Source organism: Gasterosteus aculeatus, chromosome 12, assembly GCF_964276395.1.
Source record: "Gasterosteus aculeatus chromosome 12, fGasAcu3.hap1.1, whole genome shotgun sequence".
Classification (NCBI taxonomy): Eukaryota; Metazoa; Chordata; class Actinopteri; order Perciformes; family Gasterosteidae; genus Gasterosteus; species Gasterosteus aculeatus.
Window position 1 is genome coordinate 23,322,576 of NC_135700.1, and position 19,242 is coordinate 23,341,817.

A 19,242-nucleotide genomic window follows, 5' to 3' on the forward strand; every position below is an offset into this window, starting at 1 on the left:
AGAGGATTTAAGTTAATTAAGTATATTAGGTTCATGCCGAATTCGAAAACTGACCACTACCGGGTCGGAAGATATTTAGATCAAGGCACGTGCCTTCTGAACTGGCCTCTGACGTCACCGCCTCGGTGTGCGCGCGCAGCATCTGGGTTCAGGTCACAATCAGAACTTTGCGGTTCGCGTTGTCACTTGTTTTTGTTTTATCTTTCTCTTCTGACATTTGTAGTTATGTAGATGCATTGATATTCTGATCAATTGACATAAAATATCCCTGTGCGAGTTTGGCTTGTGAATCATCTCAACTGTTGGCTGGTTTGTCTTGAAATCTAATACAGACATTCTTCTTCCTCAGAGGATGAACCCTATTGACACATTTGGCAATTCTCTGTTTGTCAGCCACAGCGCCACCAGTAGGTTTGCACTTGTCATTTAGAGCAACAGGTCCTTATAAAAAAAAATTATAAATTCAGTTTAGTTCAGACATTCATGTTCCTCGGAGGACGGATTTGAATCATGTTGGGACTCCTATTGACAAGACATTTCACCAATGCTTTTGTTTATTAACAACTGACCTGAATACGGATTGTGGTTCCAGGTCGGAACCTTTTTGGTTCCTGAACTCATGGATCAACACAATCACACACACACACACACACACACACACACACACACACACACACACACACACACACACGCGCGAACGCACGTTCATGTTCCTCCATTCTGCACGCGTAGTAACGGAGAAAGTTCATCAGATAAAAAAGAGAACAAACTAACAGGGAACCGGTCCTGAGTCATCTGCGCTAAAACAAAGCCGCCGTTCAGACGGCCGCCGCGCACGAGGGAAACATGCAAATGACGCGTCCGCTCGTTCGGCGGGTCCACGAGGCGCGTGCGGGGTGTCCGAGCGCGCGGCCTCTTTCCTCTGCCTCCTCACAGCACGGACGGGATGGAGAAGATGCGGGCGGAGGACGGGGGCCAGAGGGAGCTGGTGCACAGGTGGTTCACGGAGACGCAGGCGCCGCTCTTCCTGCGCGACGGGACCTTCCCCGACTGGTTCAAGGGCTTCGCGGCCCGAAGGTACGGTCTCCATGGAGACGCGCCCATGGGGGGAGAAGTTGCGCCCTTGGGTTTGTTTGTTTGTTTGTTTGAACGCAGGATGTTTTCCTGTTTGTTGTTATGCAGCGGTGGAAGGAATGGAACTGGTGTACTCATCAAAGTACTTGTACCCGACCTACTACTCACACATAAATGCTTTTCTAATCATCCGATGATGTCATTGATTATGCTATGTAATGATCATCATGAGTTGTCTTCAATGTGAGACTTCACTCATGCTTATTGCTACTTTTCTTAATGTGGTAACCAGAATATTTGCTCAATGAACTCTCTAAATCCGAAAATCTACATATGTCGTATATATAAAATATATGTACACACATTTATGCGTGGAAACAGACGTCTTGAGGTCAGAGGTCATGTATGTTGGGACTAAGTTTTACTAGCAAAATGTACTTAAATTTACGACGAGAAACTTTTATTCAGTGTTGCTTGTGGCGCCCTCTGTGGACTAAAGTGGTAGTGTATCTAACACCGGGTCCCTTTCAAGAAACCTCAGCAGGGTCTCACAGCCCTCTCAGTCCTGCTTCACAGTGGACTGGTCTGTGCTGGAGGATCTGGGTCTGTCCTCGGTGGACTGGTCTCTGCTGGAGGATCTGGGTCTGTCCTCGGTGGACATGGTCTCTGCTGGAGGATCTGGGTCTGTCCTCGGTGGACTGGTCTCTGCTGGAGGATCTGGGTCTGTCCTCGGTGGACATGGTCTCTGCTGGAGGATCTGGGTCTGTCCTCGGTGGACTGGTCTCTGCTGGAGGATCTGGGTCTGTCCTCGGTGGACATGGTCTCTGCTGGAGGATCTGGGTCTGTCCTCGGTGGACATGGTCTCTGCTGGAGGATCTGGGTCTGTCCTCGGTGGACATGGTCTCTGCTGGAGGATCTGGGTCTGTTCTCGGTGGACTGGTCTCTGCTGGAGGATCTGGGTCTGTCCTCGGTGGACATGGTCTGGAGTCTGAGCAGAAAGTGGTTCTGGTGAACTTGCATGATGTCACCTGGTTTCACCAGAATCCCAAATCTTCTCTTTTAATGATGGAGGTCTATATAGGTTTAGGAGTAAACAACCATCGATTGTTCGGCTTGTATCTCTCACAGGAAACCGGTTATTTTAAAGCCTAATTTGTTTAATTTGTTCCTCTCTGGGCTTCAGGGAGACGGAGGATCTACTCAGCGATAAAGCTCCGGGCTGTTTCCTCATCCGCCTCAGTGACCGAGCCATCGGCTACATCCTGTCCTACAAGTGAGGGAAAGACCCATGAATACAGTCTTACCTTTGCCGACCTTTTCATTCGTCTCACCGGGCTCAACTGTTTTCCCTCTTCTCTCTCTCTCTCTCCCTCCAAACAAAGGGGCAGCGACCGGTGCCGCCATTTCGTCATCACCCAGAACCCGGCGGGACAGTTTGTGATAGCGGGAGACAGTCAGCCGCACGGAAGCCTCGGTGAGCTGATTGAGCATTACAGGCTGAGCCCCATCCAGCCCTTCGGAGAGCACCTGACCTCCAGCTGGTCCGAGGTGAGGGGGCCTCGCGTAGGGCGGCTTTTAGCCGCAGCAGGCTTGTTAGCTTCTTACGCAAAGTTTACAGTAAATTTATTTGTCATCGACACCATTTGTTCGGACCAAAATGCAAGTAACCACGACATTCGGGGTCCCAAAAGGAAGAATTTTTAGAAGAACGGCTTTGGTGGTTAACTTCTTATGTGGCTACGACAGCGTCAAACATCCAGAAGAAATGTCTTTATTTGGGGGCTTTTCATGTGAAATAACTTTGTTGTTCAGCAATGTAAAAGCTTTTTTATAATAAATTTCCCGTTTGAGTCTATTTCGAGACTAAATTCAACATGTGTGTTGTCACATGCATATCCATAGGACACAATATTTATTATATTTGAGCTGTTTTGATGCACGTTTTGGACTGAAGATTGCATTTGTGCTGATGCAACACGAAACGATAACCTGAGACATTCAAAACGTAACGCTTCCACTAGCGAGAGGCCTCATTTACACTGTGTGGGGGGGCAATGACGCTGCTCGCTGTTTCCAGGTGAGCGCAGGTGACGCAGACGAGCTGTATGACGTGGTGAATTACCGCGCCAAAGAGACGCCCGGGCTCAGCGTCCGAGCTCTGCGGACTCTGTGGGACCAGAAGCACGATCTCCACGGCAACCACGGCGCTGTGGAGCAAAGCGACGCCGCGGCGGCGGCGGTCGGACCCCCCGCCCTGCCGACTAAACTCAAAAGCAGGAGGCTGACGGGGACGGTGTCCCTCTCGCAGGTATGACGGATGGAGGAGCAGAGACGAGGCCTCAGTGGCATCAACGCACGGCGGGCTGAACAAGCTAGCTAGCTAGCTACAGTAGGTAGCTAGCTAGCTACAGTAGGTAGCTGCAGACACTCTAAAAACAGCCAGCTGATTGAGAGCGACTCTAAAAGGCTTTACATAGTACATATACATAGTACATGGTACATGCGGTCTCACTGGCGTGTGCTGTCGCCATGGCAACCGACAAACACCGCTCTGTTTTGTACACCTCTGGCGACCAGAGAAAGCGTGTCAATGTCCAATCAGGAGACGACTCTACTTCTCTGTTGATTTATTCCCTCAGTAAACATTGTAAACATGAGTTTATGGTCTCAGTCTCTAGTTTCACGTCTTCTTCAACACAGATGATGTTGATTTAGTGTATGATCGTCCATCAGAGTCAAATAGACCATGAAGGATGCTTTAGGGCGGAGCTACATGCTGATTGACAGGTCTCTGCTAAAGGCGTGGCCCAGCCAGTTGGTAGTGTTTTTTTTTTTTTACAACTTAAAGACTTTGACAGTTGACATTAGTCTTCTTCAGTGTGTCGTTGTACTTGGCTCCACCCTCTCGTGTCACTTCTGGTTGCAAAAAACAAGATGGCAACGGCCAAAATGCCAATTTCATAGATTCAAAACCGTAGGATCTTGTGAGGTAATAGTGACTGTGGCCACTTCTTCCCACTGCGCAATGTGACGTCAGTGTGACGTCTTTTCTAGGTCATTTTGGACGTCCAATTTTGGTCCACTGAAGGGGTTGTTTTGTAACGCCAGGTGACGTCTTTTTTTGACGTCTACTGCACGTCTAATGTTCACGTCCGTGGGACCTCCATATAAGGGCTATTTATAGTACAAATGTGGTCGTTTTAGACGTCTTTTCAACGTCAAATTTAGACTAATTTTAGACGTTTTATACTACTTCTATAACTAAAAGGTAGGGGACATGTTTTCTGTACCAGTTAATTTCCTTTTGTTTAGCTAACGCAAAATAAAAATGTGTGTCGTTAAGGCATGCTTGGCCATTCGCTACGATGTAGGGCATGGACATAGAATTCACTAGGCTTATCGAACTTACCTTCAATTTAGAGGAAATCAAACACGCTGAATCGTGCCAAATGTCTGGCGTGTTGCCTTGACCGAGTGGCATCATTACATGGTGTTGCTCCAGCCAATCAGAGTGACGTTTACTGGTTTTTACATTACAGGTCATTTAGCAGATGCTTTTATCCAAAGTGACTTACATTACACTGTAAACCCGTGGCTTTTTCACATTTTTGCCTGGGGAGCAATTAGGGGTTAGGTGTCTTGCTCACGGACACTTCGACATGGAACATGGGGCAGCCTGGACTCAAACCACCAACCTTGTGCTTCCCTGCACACCTTCTCTAACCCCTGCGCCAAGACAACCCAGCCCGTCCTCGGGTGTAACTTTTCTGTTGTTGTTAGTTATTTTGAGATCAGTGGCCATCGCCCCCCCTGTTGGCTACTTCAAATGTATTTATTAATTTAATAAAATTTAAATTAAATTATTATTAGTATTGTTCAGTAGGTTTTTTTCACTAAAACAGGAAAATTACCCACTGAATAAATAAACAGGCATGCACATATTAAATTATGTTTATAAATAATATAGGCTATTCATATCATGGAACATGTTGATATTTGTAAATAAACAGCCTGTCATTGACGTCCAGATGACGTCCACAAAACTTACCCGCTTCGAAGGTCAAATTTTGAACGTAAATATGTTGTCCATGTTGGGTCATGGTTGGACGTCCAAATAGTGGACCTAGTATGGACGTCGAATAGATGTCCAGAATTGGTCATGGACCGACGGACCAATATAGACACGATCTGCACGTCTATCCGACGTCCAATGTTTAGTGGGTTATATCCAGTCCGTGGTTCTACTTCTTTCTGTGTGGAGATAACTTGTCCTGCCTTCGTGTCCTTCAGGATGTTCCTTCAGTTCAAAAGAGAGGCCTTCTCCCAGGGCTCTCCCTGAGAGGCTCTCTGCCCGACACAACACCGCAAACCCAGACCGACCCGGGGGGGTCAGAGGGAATCCGGAAAAACATGAGTCCAATGGCATCGCCCGACGGAGACTCCTTCTTCTGGCTTTATTCCGAGATCAGGAGCACATCTCTGCCGACGCTGAGACACGGCAGCGTGGAGGAGGAGGAGGACACGCTCCCTCCACCCGCACCAAAACCTCACTCAACAGCTCCTCTGAAGAAGACCACCTGTCTCACCTACTCCGTCCACCAGCCCGCATCCGGCTCCGGGCCGGGCGGGTCGGAGCAGCCGGGTGCGGAGTCGATGCGGTCCAACCCGCTGTACCAGACCTCCGCCGGGCCCGGCCCTGCTCAGCCGAGGGGCGCCACGTACGCCGAGGTCCCCAGGATTCCGGCGCCCACCGGTTTGCCAGAGAACACCTACGAGCGGATCCCGGATGAGGCCGTCCAGGGGAACACCTACGAGTCCCTGGAGGACGTGAAGAACAAGTCCCAGTCCAACTGGGGGAAGAACGTAAGTCGGGACAATCAATCAGCGACGTCGGTGTCATTGAAAGCACGGAATGCACAATTTAACATCCCTCCTCTTCTCTCTGTTGGCAGTATGGCAAATTGAAGAAATTCCTTCCTGATCATAAGAAGAAATGAAAAAGGATGCAGCAACAGAAATGCATTAAAAATAAATTCGATAAGAGTCACATAGAACACAGAAGTTATTGTAAGAAAGTTACTTTCCTTTAAATTTAAAGTTTTGTAATGAACCAAGTTAAGACAATGTTTCTATCATTTTAAAGTTATCATTATTTTTATTAGAAGTAGTTTTTGTGGTTCAGTATTTTGTTGTTTTTAAATACAAACAAATTCACTTTTTACTTAAAAGCAAATCTTCCCTCACTTTTGTCTTATTTACAGTTTTATCTTTTGATTGGAATTATTTATGCATATATATTTATATAAAAGTGACAGACCAGTTATAGATTTGTAATGAAGAGGCAATTCACAGCAGTTTATGCGTTTGATTAACTCTGGTGTGTTTTGTTGTGTGTAGCTGTGTTTAAAGATAAATTAAAGTTTGTTGTTTTCTGCATAGTAACCTTACATGTATACTTGAGTCCATTTGTATGCATCTTCTACTCCTCTACATTCATGTGTCAGCATTTAGTTCATTTTCAGGTCAACATTTTTACACAAATTATCCGTTTAAAAAATATGATACTGTGGTGCTACAGATAAAATCTTCCCAGGGTATGTAAAGTAGTTCAAATGTGCTACACCACGTTGAATTAAAATGCGTAAAAGAAAAAGTAATAATATTCCAATAATAGGACATTCATTTTTTTATATCTGTAAGGGAGTATTCTGCCAAATTAGTGTTTTTACATCCGTCTCCCATCCACGAGGTGGCGGTCTTCGTGTGCCGCTGATGCGCTGCCGGAATAGAAGAAGTAGAAGAAGACATTGCGGAAGTGCGGCTCCCAAACAGATTCCCGTTGGAACAGTGGATTTCTTCACATCGCCGTCCTCCCATTAAATCTCAGACTAACCGTTTTCAGCTACGACGATGGGCACCAGAGATGACGAATATGATTATTTGTTCAAAGGTAAAAAGTGAAATTCTTCTCGTTCCTGTCGCGGCGTCTCTCCGGTCCTGCCAGTCGATTAGCTGACAAGCTAAACGGTCCAGCTGACAGGCTATGCTAACGTAGCCGCCGTCAACCTTTGTGCTCCGAACGCTTCCCAGCGAGCCTGCTGATGAATGTCATCGCGTTGAGACAACTCGCGCGATTCGTCGTGACTTTTCGCCGAACAGCGTGCGTGAAACTAGCAGGGCCATCGATACGCAGCGGCAGCTATCGTTAAAGAAAGACCGGGGCGTCTTTAAGTAGCGTTAGCGGTTAGCCGCCGCTAGCTCGCCAGCGCAGGGTGCGGACCCGCTTCACGTCGGACACGCCTCGCGTCAGCCGCTATCACGTTATCTCCACGGAGCGAACTCCGTGGATCCTCCAAGAAACACACGCCACGATGGGCTGGATATGAGCTGACGTGCGGGTCAGCGTGTTAGCATTTATGACATTAGTGCCGATAATAACGTTACTTCACGGACGCTTTGCGTTTGACCAACATACGGTCCGTGTAAACAAACTTGGGTCAGCGCGCGGTACCGTGGATGTTCGGGATGTGACGTCACGTTGTTGTTTGCAGTAATACCTTATTTAAGTGGCTATTCGTAAATTATCAATTAACTTTAGACAGTAAACGTCTTCAAGTGATCAAACTCGCAGCTAACTTGCATGTTTCATATTTATTGTGTATTTATTATCTACCAGTATTCAGAACTGTTACATGTAGTAGTAATACTACATACTGTCTCAAATCAGACTTAAGTATTAAAGTGAGAATTATTTGTTTGGTTCCTTTCTAAATGTTATATTATTTTCATCATATAACCAATACTTTCACCCATTAACAATGTAGAAGCTCATGCAGCACATTTTACTACCGTACTGTAGTAAAGTTTATTCTGACATCAGTCGTATCTCATAAACTGGACACATGATCTTTAAAAAAAAATGTAGACCAGAGTCAAAAGTACAAGATCTGCCTCAGCGATATAAAGTAACATTTGAATACTTACAAATATCTACTTAAGTAAATGTATTGAGTTACTTTTAACCTTGGGTGTTTGTACGTCGTTTACATGCACAAGTAGAGAGGAACAAGTAGAAAATGCATTGGAATGCTGAAAGATTGAAGCTGAAGGCTAAAAGCCGTAGTGGATTTTTAAAAAATGCTATAAATGCAGAAGTGAGAAAAGCTAAATTGAATTGCTAAAAATGCAGACATGATACCATTAGTATGTGTAGTAAAATTAGTGGTAGCTGTAGTATTAATAGCAGCATAAATACTAGTACTACTCAGTACCTTTTGTTATAATAGTACGACCCGGTGATATTCTGAAGGCTGAGACCACTATAGCAAAAACGGTTAAATGAACTCTACAAAAGAGCTTAAATACTGCTCACTTAATATCTCAAACAAAGACAATGGACCGTGTGGGACTAACTTGTGACGTTCGGGAGGTCAGTGTAAAGGTCTAAACCGTAAAGTCATAAAATATAAAAGAATATCACTTCAAAGTAACCAACCAACCAAACCACAGCAAATGAGATGATTAAAACAAAATACAGCAAACGCATGCAAGACGGCTCCTCTGTCACTGTGTCGCTCCCTTCAACACGGCAGAAAGATGAAACCTAAAAACGCCACCGTGTACTGAAGCGGGAGGTTGTCCCCAACGTCTGTTTAAAAACAAAAAACACATTTATATTTAAAAGGATCGTAACACTTCATGTTGCATTCATGGAGTACTTCTACCTGTCCAGACGTGCTCATGGTCCTTCCCCCAACTGGAACAGGTGATTGAGGTAAAAGACTGATGAATAATGTATTAGTTTAAAGTTATTCCCTAAAAGATATTCAGTGTTAAAATCCTGTTATCAGGTTCCGAAGTGTCCTCTGTAAGACCAGGTCCTAAGTAATAGAATTCATTTGAATGTCTACTGATAGAAATGTTGTATTATAATCTATAATACGGGTCGATGAAATCCAGCCTTCTGATTGGTTGAGAGTGATTCACAAGGTGTAATTATTGAGCCATAATGTACAGTACCTGCTCACATTGATGTATACAAGACAACATATTGAAAAATGAACGGTCAAGTGTGAAATGCTTGCACATCGTGGTCGGCTCGGCGCTTTTTTATTTTATCGCCTCGCCGTGAGTGACGTAATAATCGCGCGACACAACAAATCGATAATGAAATTTGTCGCAAGCGCTTTTTTAGTAAATTAGCGTCATCGATTTCATCAATTCGTTGCTGCAGCCCTCTAATTAAAGTAACCGTGGAAGTTTTATACGCTCTCTCTGCTAACCGTGCCCTCTGTGTCCCAGTGGTCCTCATCGGCGACTCGGGTGTGGGGAAGAGCAACCTGCTCTCCAGGTTCACCCGCAACGAGTTCAACCTGGAGAGCAAGAGCACCATCGGGGTGGAGTTTGCCACGCGCAGCATCCAGGTGGACGGCAAGACGGTGAAGGCCCAGATCTGGGACACGGCCGGCCAGGAGCGCTACCGGGCCATCACGTCGGCGTGAGTGGGGAGGGGGAGGAGGGAGGAAGATGGGGAGGGATCCGGGCCGCAGTCGTTCTTGAATCTTCGAATTGGTTTTTATTGAACTTATAACTATCGTCAGAACTTTATTTCACCCGTGAGGGCGGATCCGCTCTTAGTATTCCACTAAGTATTAGTGTTTCCTGCAACACGCCTCAGGGATTTCAAGCCCTTTAGGCAGAATGGTGACCAGAGAGCCCCGATTCACCTGTCGGGGGTCCGGCGCCCCCTCTGTGCTGCAGGTACTACCGCGGGGCGGTGGGGGCCCTCCTCGTCTACGACATCGCCAAGCACCTGACCTACGAAAACGTGGAGCGCTGGCTGAAGGAGCTGCGGGACCACGCCGACAGCAACATCGTCATCATGCTGGTGGGCAACAAGAGCGACCTGCGCCACCTGCGGGCCGTTCCCACCGACGAGGCGCGGGCCTTCGCAGGTGAGACGCACGCTGCAGAAAAACCAAAAAGGAAAAAATCAATCTGAGCAGACAAACTGCTTTAGATGATCTGAATATAGTTTATTTAACATTTATGGTGCAGTTTTCTTTCTCAAACACATAATAAATGAAAAATATAGGATTATTCATTGTTTGGAATGCTCCATAATAATTAGAGCTGTCAACATAAACGTATTAATCTATATGATTAATGCAACAACATTTTTTTTTAACGTAGTTAACGTACGTTTGTATAAACAGGAAGTTGACCGCAGAAACAAAGCGCCGCCAGCTGCAGTCAGTTACATCAATAATGAAAGAGCCTTTTGCATTGGAAGTAAAACGAACAGAGGCTCGACGTTAGCGCTGCACGGTGTACCGGCATAACATTTCCACACGGCGTGAGTTTCTCACGTACCGCTCACACCGGTGTTGCGCCACAACAACTGACGTTGCTCTTTGGCAGGTGGCAGGTTTTATTTGAACACGTCATGGAGGAGCTACTTGTCTTTTTGTGTTTTTTTTAATCTCATAACCACAATGAAGAACCCACAACAAACACTCTTTTAACAGAGTAAAACACCACGACACGCTAGTTTATAGCCCAAACTGCACTGCACATGATGATCATGTTCACTGAGCAGCGCCTGAACGCATCATAATGTGACTGAAGTGAATCTCCATGGGTTAGACGTTAGCCGCTAACGTTACTAGCTCGCCTCCTGTTGATGAAACACTGATTGGCTGTTTACAAAGTCACATGATCAGAAACTAGAAAAACTTTAACAACGTCATCGCCAATGTTTTTACTGAATGTTAGAAGTGTGTCATTAACGTGATGTTTGTATGCTAATGAGCTGTACGATGGATCACTACGGATTTCTATTGTTATACGTGTATATTTTTAGGTAATGATTTGTGGTGCGTAACTTGAGCCTCATCCTGTGACTCCTCGTGCCGCAGCAACAGCTGCTGTGATTTTTCTTGAATCTCTTTTTGATCTTTCAACTGATCCGTTGTATCAGCGCATCTGTGGAACGCGGTTGTATCTGATGTGCTGCTCCTCTTCTGCTCCCCAGAGAAGAACGGCCTATCTTTCCTGGAGACGTCGGCTCTGGACTCCACCAACGTTGAGACGGCCTTCCAGACCATCCTGACAGGTAACGCCTCCTCCGCCACAACCTCCTTATTTATGTCTGTGTATATTAACAAGGTCTCCACGTACCTTGAAACGTCTGATCCAAACGGCAACAAACAAAAGAAACCGAGAAAAAGGTTGAAAATCCTGTATCTAGGCTGCTAAATATTTACTTATGTAGTTAATGTAGATTTTGAAGACCTTCTGGGTTTAAAGGTCACTTGGTTTTGGCAGATTCTGTCTGCTCAGAAAGATCACAAATGTTGTCTGGGTTAATAATGATGTCCTCCACATGTTCACCCCCCCCCCCCCATCAGAGATCTACCGCATTGTCTCCCAGAAGCAGATGTCGGAGCGCCAGGAGAGCGACATGTCGCCTAGCAACAACGTGGTCAACATCCAGGTTCAGCCCACTGAGAACAAACCAAAGATGCAGTGCTGTCAGAACATCTAGCCCAGGTCTATCTGCTGCCCCCCCCACCCCCCTCCCCCATCTTCCTCTCCCACCTTCTCTCCACAGCCCCCTCCCCCCCCCCCCCCCCTTCCCAAAGCCCCCAGAAAATAGACTGCCTCGGTCGTACTGCGTGGTGTGTGAGCGACGAGCCACAGCTCTCCAGGCTGTGACCCGGACTCTGCACCCCTCTGTGCCCCCCCCCCCCTCCCCTCCCCTTACCCGCCCCCCCACCGCCCCAGGTAAATACATCCCAGTATAAAACGTCACCGCATGGGGTGACCCCCCCCCCCACCCCAAGCAGAGCCCCTCTGTTGTTAGGCTTCTGCAGGACAGCAGGCGTTTCATATCACTTTAGCTTCATTACTGTAGATGCGCTGACGTGTCACAAAATGTCTTAAAATATGAATGTGATTTGTTTTCTTTCTTTATACTTTGATGATTTCTCCATTTTTTTTCTTGTCTCATATATCTACTTATGGTATGTATATGAATTTAAAGCACATCAAAGTTGCTCTGAAGTGTATTCCCATATGCACCCCCCCTCCCCCCCCCCCCCACACACACACACAGTCTCTCTTCTTTAGTGCAATTTACTGTTTTGGAAAAACCACATGGATTGTATCGAGCGCAGCGTACTGAAACATTCAACCTTTTGTAGCTCTTTGTTGCGCGTAGCGCGTTGCCGCGGTAACGGCAGTCAGACGAGAAGTTCAGGACCGGATGTAACAACATTGTGGTGAAATCTGGAGTTTAATGTGTCGTTTTTACAGCTGAACGTTAAAGTCGGGGATTCGTGGGCCAATCGTCACGGCAACGTTGTGATCAAAGACACGCGTTAGTCCGGCGTAACGGAAAGCGCCACGTTGGACTACGAACTATGCAGAAACCAGCACGTGGCTGTTTGGAGTCCTTGTGCACTTCTACAAATGGAGGAATGAAATCACAGCAGGAGTAAATGATTTAGTACCGTCTTAGTTCTGCTCGGCACCGAACCACAGGACCGTAGCAAGGAGACACTTGAGAGGAAGTAGGAAAAGGAAACGCCAGGCTGAACCCGTCGCAATCTGTCACTCAATCTTATCTTCACACGCCTGCCTGATTTAAGATTTATTTCACTGGGGGAATCTGGACCTCGGTGCCACTTTAAAAACAGAGAGAAAACATCCAAAAGATGCTTTCGCGACCTTGTTTCCTCGACTCCTCTGACCTCAGAGAAAGGAGTCGAGGAAACGCCCCCCCCCCCGTTAGCCCCGCCCCCCGCCCGCCACATTACGCCTCCGTGCACCAAGCTGCCTCTGACTTCAACACAACGCATGGCTTTCTGTTACGACTGCAACTCCGCGTCGTATCGCCTTACGTAGCTAACATTCACCGTCCTGCTGAGTGCTATGCTAGCTAGCAGGACAGGCTAACTGCTGAGTCTGCGAACCGACGCGATGCCTGATGGGGGTTAGCGGCCTGATGTGTGTGTGTGTGTGTGTGTGTGTGTGTGTGTGTGTGTGTGTGTGTGTGTGTGTGTGTGTGTGTGTGTGTGTGTGTGTGTGTGTGTGTGTGTGTGTGTGTGTGTGTGTGTGTGTGTGTGTGTGTGTGTGTATTTAGAGGCAGCGGGTTGATGGGTAGCTCTGGAGCGTGTGGCGCTCGGCTGGCGGCGCCAGTGGCGTTTTCTGGGGGGGTTTCTTTCCTTTTCCTGGAACAGACGGCGGCGGCGCCAGTCGAGCTCCTCCGGACTCACTTAGCCGGCAATCCGTGGACTATTTCCTCCCTCCTGGAAATCTGATTTCTGATCCTGCGTCACGTACCTCCATTGTTCTGTGTTTTTTTTTTTTTTTGTTGCTGTTTTTTTTAAGCCGTGTTATCTTTTTTTTTTTTACTATATTGAACTCTATAACTGACTGTAATTCCAGTATAAACGTATTTGGAATGAAATGTTATTTCAACGGATTTGAAGGGGTTAAATGTGAGAGGGGAGTCAAAATGAATGGTTTTATGTTTTTGTACAGATTGATAAATTGTACAATTGTGTCTATATCTTAAGTTATCAGTTCATCTTAATAAAGCGCACCAGTCATAAACCTTTTTATATGCTTGTATTTTACTTGATATTCCTGAGGTTTATTAGTAGTTTATTCCGCCTTCAACATAAAATGCTAACCATGAGATTGAATTCTGCTGAGTGAAGCCAGAACCTCTCTCTACTTTACAGAAGCCCCCCAGTTTGTAAACCGGATTCACTAAACGAACATCATGCTGTATTGAAGACAACTTGAAACTCAAGGTTCAGACCATAAACTCATGTTTACTGAGCGAGTCAATAAAGTCATTTTCTCACAGACCAGAGGCGTCGCCCCCGGTGGTCAGTAGAGAGAATGCAGCCTTTATGAAGCGTCGGCTTCATTCCGTCATGCTAGCTGTCTGTTCTTGCACAAACATGGCGCTCTAAACTAATTAGCACACACAAATGTCATGAGATTTGTAAGTTTTTGGTGATAACTCAAATAATTGGACAATTTGAAATGTTGATGAAAAGTCAGAGGAAGTCACTAGTTATCATGATTCAGCCAATCCACTTAAAATCCCAAATGATGATCCTCTGGTGGCCCTAGACCAGGGGTGCTCAATACGTCGATCTCAAAGGCAGTACAAGTCGATCGCGTGCCATCGGTCTACCGCGGGAGATGACCGAAACTAATGCTAATGGGGTTTAGCAATTCTTGCTTACTAACGGACGGATTTAATTTCCTTCCAAAGCCCAGGCTGACCCCCGTAAGGTAATGACCAAGAATGTATCTTGCAGAAACGGCTAATGCAAAATCAATTGTTCACATAATGCTGATATGAATATGGGTGAGTGTGATCTACTGCAAGTAACAGTGGGACATCTGATTAAATGTATTTTAAAGGGCCACTCAACGATCTGCTCAGAGCGATTTCCTGTCACAGTCACCTCCTACAAACTCAACATGATGTCAACTTCTTTGCAGACGACACACACTCATACATTGAGTATATACACATGACATGTTCATAACTGATGGACAAGGTTATTAAAAAGAGGCGACATGACTATTAAACGCCAGCTGTGGTGTAAAAGGACATGACATCACTCACCTGAGCTACAACAACTTTAATGAGTTAAGGGCTTGAAAACAACACTTTACGTCTACTGGAGCTGAAACTATTTGGGTCAAAGTGGGACGAAAAACGAGCAAGATAACATCAGAGCAAAGGGAACAACATTTGGAAAACCAAACACAAAGCCACTTGCGTCCCAACGTTGACACGTCATTGCTCTTCGCCAAAGCATAATTATCATTTTATGTAAAAGAAAACGTTTTTTCATATGTATTGTGAGAAACAGTTGCCACAAGTAAGAATTACACAGTTTGGTAACCGAAATTCAATGATGCTGTAACAACATGAATCCGTTAAATGTGTTTCCCTGCTGTCGTGACTCCAGTAAACAGAGTAGAAGAAGAAGAACGGACGCCTTGGTCGCCACGAATATATAAACTGGATACAGCGTTGGAGGCGGAGCCAAGTCACTCCTATAAACGTTTCTCAGTTGCCCGTAAAGCAAAAAATACTTTAAAAATGTAAAGGTCAAAGACAATAACTCAACAACTTCCAGGACCTAAAGATTTAAACTATTCAAGCGTTAAGACGTCGCTCCCATTGCAAGACAATAATAATTAGCCGCCGCGGTGTAATTCCACTGTTTGGCCACTGGGTTCAATTTAAAGCCTGGTGGCCTTTCTCCTGCGAACCTTTGTGAGGCCTGAAGAGAGGTCTTTAAATTACTTTAAACAGTTCTTTCCTGTCAGGTCGTGCGTCTGGAGACCGAGACACTGTCAATATATAGAAGATATGAGTTATAAGAAGATAAGTCCTGTGAGTTCGGAGCCAGAACTCCAGTGTTTCTCGATGAAACGCAAAGAGCACATGAAACGTGACGTGTTCGTTGCGCGATGGTCGTAGTTTTTATTGAATTTTGCCATTGTAATAAAAAAGCTGCATAAAAAAATGTGGCTACATCCAGAGAAATTGAAAACCGCTCCTGTTTTCGTAGCTTTGAACTTTGACCTCCAGACAACAAATTCATCGGAGCCGCAGCTATTTAGTTAAATATCGTTGCAGGTCTTTGTGACAATCGATTAATAGCTAACGTAATTTTTCAGGCAAACGTGCTGCTCTTCTTGAAGGCCAAACAGTGAATGGATTAATTGAAAAGGATAAACTGATAAACAGAGTTGCACCCATGTTGAGTCAGATGACAATAATCAGCTTACAAGAGGAAATAGTTCATGACTAAATATCGTATCTATTATTTGGCATGCACGTGAAAAGAAGGAAATCACAATAATAAATACAGCAATTCACCACTACAGAACATAAACAGACAGCTTTTCACAGAGGAAATAGGGATCCATCGGTACCTTAAACAGGAAATAAGAAACAATGTGTAAAAATACCACAAGGACTCTGGTCCTTTAACGTTGGAGCCACGAGCGCCTTTCCTCTCCAGAGTCACTCGCCGTGCCGGTCCGGAGACGTGGTACTGAGCTTCTTGTGTTCCGTGGATCTGAAGCGGACCTCGGCCCGGAACAACAGTCCCCGCCCAAACAAAATGTGCACAGCGGGGGTCGAGTCTCTGGCCATCGTCCACCCGAAAGATTCGCTTCGCCTGCATCCGCATCACTCTGGCGAGGCGGAACTAGGAAGATGGAGCGTCGATGGGTCCGTCGATCAGACGGAGATTCTCCCGCTTCACCAGTTTCCGGGTTCTGGACAAACCTGGGAGGTACTGGTCCAGTCCAGTCTGGCACGGCGGGGGGTCGGGGAGGTCGGGGGGGTTTAGAGCAGCGAGCTGGTCGGGCTGCCGGGCAGCGCCAGGCCGAGGCTGTGAGACGGACTCGGGCGCATCGGCAGCAGGTCGTAGTGGCTCGGGATGTGGCTGTTCCTGGGCAGGTCGTACGGGTTCTGCGGGTACCCGGGAACCAGCACGCAGCCGGGCCCCTGCACCATGCTGATGCTTGGTTCTGGGAGGGGGGGTTCAGTCAGTCAGATTGCATCTTTTCTTTGTTATTATTATTATTTGATAACTGATTCATTTCATTCTCTTCCCAGTCGGTGGATAAAACGTAGCCGACACTCGGGATGGACAGTTTGGACAGATGGACAGATGGGCAGTTTGGACAGATGGACAGTTTGGACAGATGGACAGATGGGCAGTTTGGACAGATGGACAGTTTGGACAGATGGACAGATGGGCAGTTTGGACAGATGGGCAGTTTGGACAGATGGACAGTTTAGACAGTTGGACAGATGGACAGATGGGCAGTTTGGACAGATGGACAGTTTGGACAGATGGACAGATGGGCAGTTTGGACAGATGGACAGTTTAGACAGTTGGACAGATGGACAGATGGGCAGTTTGGACAGATGGACAGTTTGGACAGATGGGCAGTTTGGACAGATGGGCAGTTTGGACAGTTGGACAGTTTGGACAGATGGGCAGTTTGGACAGATGGACAGTTGGACAGTTTGGACAGTTGGACAGATGGGCAGTTTGGACAGATGGACAGATGGGCAGTTTGGACAGTTTGGGCAGTTTGGACAGATGGGCAGTTTGGACAGTTGGACAGATGGACAGTTTGGACAGATGGGCAGTTTGGACAGATGGACAGTTGGACAGTTTGGACAGATGGACAGTTTGGGCAGTTTGGACAGATGGACAGTTTGGACGGATGGGCAGTTTGGACAGATGGACAGTTGGACAGATGGACAGTTTGGACAGATGGGCAGTTTGGACAGATGGACAGTTTGGGCAGTTTGGACAGATGGGCAGTTTGGACAGATGGACAGTTGGACAGTTTGAACAGATGGACAGTTTGGACAGATGGACAGATGGGCAGTTTGGACAGATGGACAGTTTGGACAGATGGACAGTTTTAAGTAGACTAATCGTACACATTTCAGCCTTGTAGAAAATTTAAATAGTTATCAGTACATTTCATTTGAAGAACGCTTTTGTCTTTTCACTCTAGATTTGTTTGAGTTTGAGTTCTTTAAATCCAAACTGTGTAAGACATAATTCATATACGTAACAGTAGCCGTTACTCTCACTACATTCACATGGATCATCATTCGATAATCATTCAAATCACAGTTTTACAGGTGTTTCAACATGTAGTCCTAGCTTCTAAATGGTAGTTTTTATTATATAGTCGTTCTCTCACATGGAGTTAAATCATGGAATGATCCTGTTTGCTGTTGCTGCTGTAGAATGTTTGAATGTATCCACACGGTGAAATAACTCAATTGTTGTGTTAGAAGCATTATATAAACAGAGAATGAATAAATAGTTGATTGTTTGTTAAATATTTGCAGCAACATCACAGCAGTACAGGGTTCTTATTGTCTGGCTAAATAATGACAATAACAACCCTGTACTGCTGTGATGTTGCTGCTCTTCCTCTTCCTCTTCTCCTTTTACAAATTATTATTAGTGTCTCTTTTGGAAGGTTTTTCTTTTGTTTCAGTTTTAGTTTATTTTATTTTATTTTATTTTATTTAATATTTCTATCTTTTTATATTGTATATAATTTGTATCTTTTTATTCTATTTTCTTCCCTGTACATGCTGCTGTGATACCAAAATTCCCCTCTTGAGGGATCAATAAAGTATCAGTCTATCTATCTAGTAAAAAGGGGAATAATACAAATATCTGGTCTATTTATTACGTTGAAAGCTCGCTATACATTTTCTGATTTTCACTTATTTTACGTGCTGTATAAATACAGGCGCCTCCAGGTGACGTACCCATGTCGTAGATGTTCCTGGTGGTCGTCGTGGTGGCGATGGCGGCGGCGGCGGCGGGGCAGCAGTGCGTCACGCGCTCCTGGTGACCCGGCGACTTCATCTCCACGTAGCTGCTCTCGGAGTGTTTGCAGGCCTGCGCGTCGCTGATGGTGGCGTACGGGTTCTCGCTGTTCAGGGAGCAGGTGGAGGACGGCGAGCCCTTCATGTAGTCTGGGGGGGGGTCAAAGGGCGCGGCGTGCGTTACGACAGCGTGACGTTCTCCAAGACGCAAAATGCTTTACAGAGAAACTACAACACGCAGCTTTTCCGCTTCTCAAGCTACTGAGAAATACTGACCGGTGGTCACAGCGGTTACCATAGCAACCGACATGTCTGTCAATTCGGTAGACAAGGCGACCGACAGTTAGCTTCTACAAGCTTCTACAAGCTTCTACAAGCTTTCTGGCAGAACTTTAAACTTTTAGAGTTTCCTGAAAGCCTGAAACAGACGAGCTGCGCCATCTAACCCGTTCGGACTACTTTTATCGGCGGATGAATCCGGTTCCTGCAGGAGGGTCACATGTTAGTTTAACATTCATAAGCAGATCAGCATCCAGTTATTGAGAAGGAAAGACCTCCCCAGGGTGCGTTCTGGGAGGGGGGGTCATAGCAGAGAAGGAGAAACACACTGTGGGGGGGGGTCTGGACCTGCAGAGACACAAACACACGTTACAGGCGTGACGGAGAGGCGTCAAGGGGGGGGGTCCCAGAGGGGTTCATGCTGCACGCGGCGCCGTCTCATCCACGCGGCGACTTTAGCTCCT

At 46.1% G+C, this 19,242-nt stretch overlaps 3 protein-coding genes across 5 annotated transcripts in view; 2 read left to right on the forward strand and 1 right to left on the reverse strand.

Annotated features, from left to right (window-relative positions):
- Window positions 1-736: 736 nt before the first annotated feature.
- Window positions 737-6,519, forward strand: sh2d7 (SH2 domain containing 7). Its single transcript, XM_040201416.2, has 6 exons — window positions 737-1,077; window positions 2,258-2,347; window positions 2,457-2,622; window positions 3,152-3,382; window positions 5,365-5,937; window positions 6,027-6,519. The coding sequence occupies exons 1-6, from the start codon at window positions 947-949 to the stop codon at window positions 6,069-6,071; spliced, it is 1,236 nt and encodes a 411-aa protein (XP_040057350.2). The 5' UTR covers window positions 737-946; the 3' UTR covers window positions 6,072-6,519.
- Window positions 6,520-6,861: 342 nt separating this feature from the next.
- Window positions 6,862-12,758, forward strand: rab11a (RAB11a, member RAS oncogene family). Its single transcript, XM_040201428.2, has 5 exons — window positions 6,862-7,024; window positions 9,376-9,571; window positions 9,835-10,028; window positions 11,108-11,188; window positions 11,484-12,758. The coding sequence occupies exons 1-5, from the start codon at window positions 6,985-6,987 to the stop codon at window positions 11,618-11,620; spliced, it is 648 nt and encodes a 215-aa protein (XP_040057362.1). The 5' UTR covers window positions 6,862-6,984; the 3' UTR covers window positions 11,621-12,758.
- A 1,966-nt stretch (window positions 12,759-14,724) lies between these two features.
- LOC120808531 (multiple epidermal growth factor-like domains protein 11) overlaps window positions 14,725-19,242 on the reverse strand; it is a 42,931-nt gene continuing 38,413 nt past the window's right edge. For all 3 annotated transcript variants that reach the window (XM_078085892.1, XM_078085891.1, XM_078085890.1), the window contains 2 exons: window positions 18,440-18,649; window positions 14,725-16,656 (listed from right to left, as the gene is read on the reverse strand). In XM_078085892.1, coding sequence (XP_077942018.1) covers window positions 16,472-16,656; window positions 18,440-18,649 — 395 coding nt within the window. In that variant the 3' untranslated portion in view covers window positions 14,725-16,471. The remainder of the gene's footprint in view (window positions 16,657-18,439; window positions 18,650-19,242) is intronic.